The sequence below is a fragment of the Salvelinus alpinus genome, chromosome 18 (assembly GCF_045679555.1).
Source record: "Salvelinus alpinus chromosome 18, SLU_Salpinus.1, whole genome shotgun sequence".
NCBI lineage: Eukaryota > Metazoa > Chordata > Actinopteri > Salmoniformes > Salmonidae > Salvelinus > Salvelinus alpinus.
This window is the reverse complement of record NC_092103.1, coordinates 11,932,892-11,942,708: the sequence shown is the minus strand read 5'-3', so window position 1 is coordinate 11,942,708 and position 9,817 is coordinate 11,932,892. Positions and strand designations below refer to the sequence as shown.

The following is a 9,817-nucleotide window of genomic DNA, read 5'->3' as shown; positions in this document are numbered from 1 at the left end:
ATATGTTTTTTTGTCAAGTACTTGTACTGCGAGGCCTCTGATTTCTGTAGATGTATCACTCCATTCAATAAAAACTGAAAAGGAACAATTTTGTTAACTTGTAGAATTTGTTGAAAACAAGTGTTTTTTATATATATACATTTAGCATTCTACAAAAAAATAAACAACTTTATTTTATTCATTTTATTCATTTTCTAAATTCAGCATATACACTGTAGGGTTGGGAGGTGGGGTTATGGATCTGGTCCTGGGTTCGATGTGGGATTGGAATGTTAGTCATTCCTGATGTTCCACAGGGATAAAAGATTGCTCTACTGTTTTGCGAGACTAAGAGATATAATCATATTCAAATAAATAATCTCTCTTGGTCAACCTCAATCTTGGGTAACACGTTAACATGAATTAAGAACTAATACGTTACAGAAGACAACGATCCCAATCGGTCAATCATAAACCACATTTACAAGATCTCTGCTAATGTACATGGATTTATCATGAAAATAATATTTCCAGTTTCTGAGTGTATTAAACGCCGTAATATGTCTTGTGTGTGTAGGCGGTTGCGTCTGTGTATGGGGATGGGGAGGCAGTAGATACTAGGAGATTCTCATTGCATATGATAGGGTTGGTCAGGGTCAGGCTTGTCTCTGTACTGATGCTCTATAGTAAAGCTAGTGGCGACTAAAGGATACGAAGGAACATACAGATAGAAGAATATGTGTACGATATGATATAGGATAAGTTAGTATGTGATATGGATAGTTAGGGAGTGATAGTTTGGTGTTGTGTGTTATTCTTCGTTAGGCAGTGCAGCGGTTCCTGTTTCCTGTCTGACGGATAAGGTCACTTCCTGCTAGAAAAGTTGAACGTTTTTCTTCAGATTATTTCGTTTCCATAGCGACAGGCGGTCGAACTCAGCAATGGGCATTCCAAACAGACGCTCAAAGTCCTCAGGAGAAAGGTGTCTCTGAGGAGAGAACACACAAACACTTAGTAACACACACACACAAACTAACACATTTCAGTAGTAACACACATATGACATCATATGTACAGTTGAAGTCGGAAGTTAACATACACCTTAGCCAAATACATTTAAACTCAGTTTTTGACAATTCCTGACATTTAATCCTAGTAAAAATTCCCTGTCTTAGGTCAGTTAGGATAACCACTTTATTTTAAGAATGTGAAATGTCAGAATAATAGTAGAGAGAATGATTTATTTCAGTTGGGTGAATTTTGGACCATTTCTCCTGACAGAGCTGGTGTAACTGAGTCAGGTTTGTAGGCCTCCTTGTTCGCACACGCTTTTTCAGTTCTGCCCACCAATTTTTTATAGGATTGAGGTCAGGGCTTTGTGATGGCCACTCCAATACCTTGACTTTGTTGTCCTTAAGCCATTTTGCCACAACTTTGGAAGTATGCTTGGGGTCATTGTCCATTTGCCTCCCCCTTTTTCCTCCAAACATAACAATGGTCATTATGGCCAAACAGTTCTATTTTTGTTTCATCAGAACAGAGGACATTTCTCCATGTGCAGTTGCAAACTGTAGTCTGGCTTTTTTTATGGCAGTTTTGGAGCAGTGGCTTCTTCCTTGCTGAGCGGCCTTTCAGGTTATGTCGATATAGGACTCGTTTTACTGTGGATATAGATACTTTTGTACCTGTTTCCTCCAGCATCTTCACAAGGTTCTTTGCTGTTGTTCTGGGATTGATTTGCACTTTTCGCACCAAAGTACGTTCATCTCTAGGAGACAGAACGTGTCTACTTCCTGAGTGGTATGACAGCTGCGTGGTCACATGGTGTTTATACTTGCGTACTATTGTTTGTACAGATGAACGTCATACCTTCAGGCATTTGGAAATTGCCCCAAGGATGAACCAGACTTGTAGAGGTCTACAATTTTGTTTCTGAGGTCTTGGCTGATTTTTTTTTTTTCCCATGATGTCAAGCAAAGAGGCACTGATTTTGAAGGTAGGGCTTGAAATACATCCACAGGTACACCTCCAATTGACTCAAATGATGTCAATTAGCCTATCAGAAGCTTCTAAAGCCATGACATCATTTTCTGGAATTTTCCAAGCTGTTTCAAGGCACAGTCAACTTAGTGTATGTAAACTTCTGACCCACTGGAATTGTGATACAGTGAATTGTAAGTTAAATAATCTGTCTGTAAACAATTGTTGGAAAAATTACTTGTGTCATGAACAAAGTAGATGTCCTAACCGACTTGCCAAAACTATAGTTTGTTAACAAGGAATTTGTGGAGGGGTTGAAAAACGAGTCTTAATGACTCCAACCTAAGTGTATGTAAACTTCCGACTTCAACTGTACATGCACACACAAACCTCCAGTCTGGTACGGTCCACGCCCGGCGGTAGCTTGCAGCGCCCTCTATGGGTGACTATGAGCATTTCATATGGGTGGATCTGGGGAGAAAACACAGTGCTGGCTGGGTCTTTTTTTCTTTTTTTTACATGCAAGAAAGAATTTAGTATCTTAAAGAAATGTCACTGCGATTTTAGTGGGGTTTTGTCTGTGTGCGTGCGTGTAAGTGCTCACCGTCTGTTCCAGCATACTTGGCAGTGAGTTTCCTCTGTCCATCCTTTCCCGCGGTGCCTCTCCATTCTAGACACACACACACACACACACACACACACACACACACACACACACACACACACACACACACACACACACACACACACACACACACACACACACACACACACACACACACACACACACACACACACACACACACACACACACACACAGTTAGTGAAATCCAAAATGCACTATAGGTAGATAGATATGACTTGAGCAGAGGGAAGAGTCGCTTTGAAAACACGTCCGGGATTCAATCGGATCGTGCTTGTAGACAATGCAGATATCGGTTCAATTAGAAACTGCCTTTAAAGGTCAAGCATGCTATTACGCAGATCTAGCACATATCGAAATGAATCTCGACCTAACCTCTTACCTCTTCAGTTGCACAACACGACAGGGAGGGACAAGAAAAAGGAGAGAGTGAAATAGTTATATTCATACATAAATATAGACTTAAATATATATATATATTGGCGAACTTGCTTGTGTGGGCCCTACTTCACTACTACAAGTGCTTTTGTAACACATGCTAATAGCCTACCTGCTCTGCCCTGATCCCCTTCTATAGCGAACTCTGCTGACTGCATCTGCATAGAGGTAACACGCGTAAGTCATCACGCACAAACAAACACACACACGTACACCTACTGCAACGCACACACACACTCACCCTGGTCAGACCTGAGCGGGAGGAGGACTTCAAGGAGGAACCTGTAGTAATCAGAGCAACCAATCAGAATCAGGTTCTTACGTGCACACACACACACACACACACACACACACACACACACACACACACACACACACACACACACACACACACACACACACACACACACACACACACACACACACACACACACACACACACACACACACACACACACACACACACACACACACACACACGACTGTAACTTACTGGTGTGCATGTGCGTTCTGTCTGGCAGTGACTGAGTCTTCCTGCGTCCAATGCCAAGTAGAGCCTTCTCCTGCTCCTCCTTCTCCTCCTTCAGGATCAGCCTGCCCAGGTTAGACTTGATCTGGCACACCCACATCACACACACACACACACACACACACACACACACACACACACACACACACACACACACACACACACACACACACACACACACACACACACACACACACACACACACACACACCATCAATCAATACATATTGACTAGTGAAGACGGTTACACTTCCTATGATAATATGTTTTGCATTATAATGCATTACACATTGCTGAAAAGGCGTTATGAAAGCACTTATATAACAATACATGACGAAGACGGTCTCCGTGGGATGGGTTACCTTGTGGAGCTCCTGCTCCTGCAGTGTCTTGGCGTCATCAGTCAGGTCTTCAAATTCATCCTTCCCCTCTTCCTCTTCCTCCTTCTTCCTCCTCCACTCGATCTCTGTGAGAGGAGAGATTAGACCACACACTACCAGTACCTCTCCAATCACACGCGCGCGTGTGCGTGTGTGCGCGTGCGTGCGTGTGTGTGTGCGCGTGCGTGTGTGCGCGTGCGTGTGTGTGAGCGTGCGTGTGTGCGCGTGCGTGTGTGCGCGTGTTACCCATAGTAGCCAGTGAAGGAGGACAGGGCCAGTACTCTGTCTCTATCTTTGAGGGCAGGTTGGGGTCTGGTTTCTGAGCTGCTGGGAACATAGACGACTGGATGATGCTGGCCATCACGTGCTGCTTGCTGACCTCTACAGACAGGCAGAGAAAGAATTAGACACACAAAGACACACACACACACACTCTCTTAGAATTATCAGACACACACAAACACAAACAAATATACTGTACCCTGTTTAAAATTTGGCATCTTCTTGTAGATGTTGTCACCATTATCTAAAATAAAACACAGAATTAGAAAAGTAGATGTGCGTGTGCAAGTGTGTGTGTGTGCAAGTGTGTACCTGGCGTGTGGAAATGTTGCTGTACAGGGGTGGCTGTCTTTCGGAGCTGCAATGTGGAGCCTCCTGGAGACCCTCCCCCCTCTCTATACTCCTTCAGCTGAGAGAGAGAAGAGAGAGAGAGAGAGAAGAGAGAGAGAGAGAGAAGAGGGAGAGAGAGAGATATGGAAAGAGAGAGAGCGTTACTACTGCTGGGTAACTGGATGAGAAGAAAGACCCACCCAACACAGAGAAATAAAGGGAGGAAGAAAGGGGGGAGAGAAGAAGGGGAGAGAAGGAGAAGGAGAGAGGGTCACAGAAGTGTCTTACCTCAGGAGAGGGAGGAGGAGAGATGGAGGAAGGAGAGAGGGATCTCTGGAGAAGGAAGAGGAGAACACAGTCACATCAAACTCTCCTCCCTTTTTATACAGCCTTTATGAGTTACTTACTCTAACACGAAGTGTGTGTGTACCTCTCTACGGGGCGTACGTGGCGCGTCTAGCGGTGAGAAGGTGAGGTGGGGTTGGTAGGTCATCAAATCTGGTCTCTCCACCTACAGAATAGCACAGACAGCGTTGAATCACAAACACGCACGTACACATGCACCAATAAACCACACACACATACCCCCCAAAAAAACCATGCACACACACACAGACCCTACCTGTAGAATACTTTTATCTCTGGGAAGAGCAGCAAGATCCCTGTACTCCACCACTTCATCATTCACACGGGCCTGGAGGAATAGCAAGAAAGTGTGTGTTGGTGCAGTGTGTGCAGTGTGTGTGTGTGTGTGTGTGTGTGTGTGTGTGTGTGTGTGTGTGTGTGTGTGTGTGTGTGTGTGTGTGTGTGTGTGTGTGTGTGTGTGTGTGTGTGTGTGTGTGTGTTCCTCTCTCTCTCTCTCTTACCATGATGCTGGGTGAGCCAGGAGCACTTGGACCCCGCAAGGAGGAGGATATGCTGCCCGGGGCTGACCGTCCCTCCACCTAGACACAGACATTATAAATCATACCTAACCCCTCCCTCCACCTACACAGAGGAAGACGTGTGTGTGTGTGTGTGTGTGTGTGTGTGTGTGTGTGTGTGTGTGTGTGTGTGTGTGTGTGTGTGTGTGTGTGTGTGTGTGTGTGTGTGTGTGTGTGTGTGTGTGTGTGTGTGTGTGTGTGTGTGTGTGTGTGTGTGTGTGTTACCTTCTGCATGATGGTGAAAATCCCTCCTGTGGTTTAAACCAGATGGCTTTGAGAGAGAAAATAGAGGGAGGTTAGGAGGAGCGGAACAACTCAGTGATGTAGATAAGGACCAAGATTCATAAAGCCCTTCTTTCTGATGGAGGATATTGTTGCCACTGTGAACTGCATCCACAAGCTCCTCACAACAACATCCCACTCACACTGTCTCACACACACACAGCCCAAAACCACTGCCCTCAATAGTCACTCGACATAGTGTGTGACACACGCACCCTCTGGCTGTATGTGATGAAAACAAAGATTCTCTTCAGTGGCGGTGCGTGGGTAAAATCACTGGGGAAGTCTAGCCAGAAAACAAAAAGCTATATTACAACCTATGTGTTGTGATAATTGCGTTGTTTGCTCTATAACCTGTTAGTTCATATGCCTATCGACCGTGATATATAGGCCTAAGGCCGAGACAATAAGAAGACACCGTGGAATAAATTCAACCACACCTTTGTTTCATCACAAAACAGGAGAACAACTTTTATCCACAAAGCACAACGAGATGCAACAATTCAAGTTGTTTCTGTCAATGACGTATTGCTCTTGATGTAATGTGATTGGTGTGACGCCAAATCCAAAATGGCTTCCCTTGACACTTTTTTTTGGTGCGCCATGACCATTCACAGTTGAGCTCATTCACTTTAGCTCAACGCTGATTGGCTGTTATTTTATACTTTTTTTATTAAGGGAGGCCAAATGCTCGCTGACTTCCCTTGCATTCAATGCTACCGGCAGCAACAATGTCATACTCAGATAGATGGCCTACACATACAGAGACAGCGATGTTTCGCTCGCTCAGATGATTTCTACGGTGAGATACATTCAGCCTCCTGCGAATTGAAGTAAAATTATGAAACACATAGAGAAGATTTTTTTTTTTTTTTTTTTTTTTTTAATATTTTCTCTGTCAATTTTTGTTTGTGCATGATGACTCCCTTGGCATGCTAAGTTAACATATGGAATTATTTTAAGATGGTCATACCAAGGATCATTTAGCTATTTGATTTTTTATTTTAAGACCCCTTAAGGTATAAAAAATATATATACAAAAAATATTTGATGAAACATTGAATTACTGCTATTAACCCATAGAAACCTATTGAATAACAGATTCACTACATGGAACAACAGATAGTCTAGAAAAAAATGTAAAGGAAGTTTGTTGTGAAGTGTCTGTCCTATATCTGAGAGAAAAAAGAAAGGAAACAACATATTTTTTTACACCTTTTTAACCCTATATTTTAGGAAATAAACTACTTCCATATATACTTCCATTCATTTTTCTACTTGTACCAGGGTATCTTCAGACGAAACTTGTGAGGCTTGTGTTTGTCCTAGAGCAAAACAACCAACATGTACATATTCGTGAGAGACTCCATAGACGGGTCATAATATTTTGTAGGCCAAACCGTTCGGCCGCTACAGACGTTTTCGTGAGAAGACCAATTTTCGGGATGTCTCATGGTCTGACAAACACCGCTGCAGCTCTGCCACCTTTCACCGCAGATACGGAAGGGCGACATCGGCGGATGCGGTGGATTGAATCATCTAATGCAACAAAATAGATATCTCTAATTTACGGATTTTGAAATCCTCTGCTGAAGGATCTATTCTTCCTCTTACCCTCCTTTCCCATCCATCTCTTTACTCCCCTTCCTCCATTTCTCTCCCTCTCCCCTCTCCCTTTCTGGTTTGCCCCACCTTTTCTCTGAAGTGCACTTGTTTGTCAGATTTTTTAAACCAATCCTTAAAGATTCAGGCACCCACCCACCTCCATCCTTCCCCCTCCCCCTCTCCTGCCTCCTCCCGCTCTCTCTAACTGAACTGTTTATCAGTCCTGCCAGTCAGGCCGACGCCCAGCCAGCCATCACCACGGTTACACTCCCCACACTGGGGATCATCACTTTGGAGAGGCCTCCTCTCTTTTGCTTTCTCTCTCCCTCTGGCTTTCTATCTCCCTCTCCCTTTCTGTCTTCCCCTCTTTCTCTCCCAGTCCCTCCTTTCTCACACAAACACACACACACACACACACATTGGTACAGTGTGTAGACAGCAGTGTGGGGCAGCTCTGAGCTATCTGCCAACTGTGTGAGCAGATTAATATTGATCTATTGGGATCTGGCCTGGGATCTGTTGCTCTGAGAGTGGATCCGGCTTAGGAGATCTATAGTAGCGTCTGCAGGCAGGCCGCAGACGCTACAGTCAAATATAGATGGGGTCTAGTCTATAGGGCAATAGAACAGCTAATAGCTCCGCCTTGCCCTCTTATAGGCCAGTTAGATTGTTTTTGCAACATTGCTTATACCTATCCAATCTGTTCAGATCTACATACGTGCTTACGGGTTGGGGGTTACGGGTTGTTTGTTTGTGGACAGTGCCCTCGAGGACAGACTGAAGTTCCCAACCCTGCTCACAGAGGAATTTCCTTTACAACCACATCCTGCATGGCCACTGCCCCAAAAAACACACACACACTTTCTCCTCTCTCTCTTTCTTTCTCTCTCTGTCTCAATTCCATGGGCTTTATTGGCATGGGAACAATATATTTACATTGCCAAAGCAAGTGAAATAGATAATAAACAAAAGTGAAATAAACGATCAGAAATTAACAGTAAACTCTCTCACACACACGCACAAACCCACACAAGGTCTAATTAGGCACAGTCAGATGGCTGGCCTGGTTTGAACGCGTAGAGCTCGCAATAGAGGGGCCGCGTAAACATGCGCAGCATGCATCATCACCGAGTGGGCTGGCTGGTGCCCTTGTCTGATTAAAGATACAATTTGGAGTCGCTTTCAAGGAGTCATATTTGCTATGATAAAGATGTATAACAATATAGCCTCAAAATAGATAAACATGTTCCACGGACCAGATGAACATAGGCTCATTTAGGTTATAGCAGCCTATTAGTAATACATCATGTAAGCCTATCATATTATAGGCTATCTATCCAATAAGACTATAATAATCACGTCATACGGCTTTCCGTCGATAAATGCGCACGAGGGGGAATGAGACAAAGAGCTGCCCGTAGCAAAACAATATGCTTGAATTATTTACATGAAATGTGCTTATCAGCCCCTATGATAATAGGATATAGGTCATTATTTATCCTTCCCGGACGCCCTCAGGCCAATAGCCCTAGTTGATTTTCAAATGCAATGTTTTTATAAACGTGCCTAATAATAAAATGAAATCAAATAATCCGATTTTACCTGCCAATCAAACCGATCGATCCGCCGTCATCAACAAAATAACACCAACTATAATGATGGGAACAGATCAAGCATGCCAGAATCCCATCAGTCGCGTGCCATGGGCGAGAGGCTTTCGGTTTAACGGCGCTCCTAGACACGGATGACAGTGGAGGAAGGGAGGATGTACGCGTGCGTGAGTGCGTGTTTTAAAACGGGGCTTGGGCTGCAAAGAGACTGCCCCTGGGCTGCATCTCAATTCAGTAGCTTCCTCCTCTCCTCTCTTCTTCTATTCTCTAGTCTTCCATCATCCCCTCCCAACCAGTGGCGGTTGGTTCCATTTCAGATGAGGGAGGATGATTCTGTTTTTTTTATGAGCATGGCCTATTACATCATATTGGATGACTGTCATTCATATCCCATTAACCCAGCTCAATGTAACATCAACAGGTTTAGTCTACTACATGATACTCAAATTTCCCCTGTACCCATCCTGAGGTTTCTACAACCTAGCCTATGAATGTAAGTTTAGAACATAGAGAATTTTGAGTACTCAAGGTGACAGACAGTGACACATTCAATACCGCCTTGCACACTCTTGCCTGCATCTAGCTGATCTAGACAGTAATCATTAGTTCAACAGTTGCAAATGTACATTTCTATTGTACAAATTCAGGTATTTTTATCTCTGTTTCGTTTCGTTTGCTTCCGCTGAAGCATTATTTTTCAACAGAATCGGCAGAATGAATACACCCCTTATCACACACAAACACAGTTCACTTTCATAGCAGCCACATAAAAACAGTGTCATCACGTTGCTCGTTGTATATATAATTGCTTCTCGCAACTATCTACGCGATCTCCT

At 43.8% G+C, this 9,817-nt stretch overlaps 1 protein-coding gene across 1 annotated transcript; it reads right to left on the bottom strand.

The window, feature by feature from the left end:
* Window positions 1–168: 168 nt before the first annotated feature.
* Window positions 169–9,138, bottom strand: LOC139543772 (dematin-like). The gene is made up of 16 exons (XM_071350169.1): window positions 8,974–9,138; window positions 5,710–5,755; window positions 5,428–5,505; window positions 5,184–5,255; window positions 4,992–5,072; window positions 4,850–4,894; window positions 4,544–4,640; window positions 4,431–4,475; window positions 4,196–4,330; window positions 3,932–4,035; window positions 3,534–3,654; window positions 3,282–3,322; window positions 3,153–3,198; window positions 2,564–2,631; window positions 2,350–2,430; window positions 169–967 (listed from the first exon to the last, which is right to left on the bottom strand). Exons 2-16 carry the CDS (start codon window positions 5,716–5,718, stop codon window positions 854–856), a joined length of 1,137 nt encoding a protein of 378 aa, XP_071206270.1. The 5' UTR covers window positions 5,719–5,755; window positions 8,974–9,138; the 3' UTR covers window positions 169–853.
* Window positions 9,139–9,817: the final 679 nt, after the last annotated feature.

Excerpts from the sequence above, each read along its gene's own strand:
- LOC139543772 (XM_071350169.1), bottom strand. Across the intron at positions 5,073-5,183 it reads GAGATAAAAGTATTCTACAG|GTGGAGAGACCAGATTTGAT; the intron begins GTAGGGTCTGTG and ends GCTATTCTGTAG. Across the intron at positions 3,199-3,281 it reads CCCGCTCAGGTCTGACCAGG|ATGCAGTCAGCAGAGTTCGC; the intron begins GTGAGTGTGTGT and ends ACCTCTATGCAG.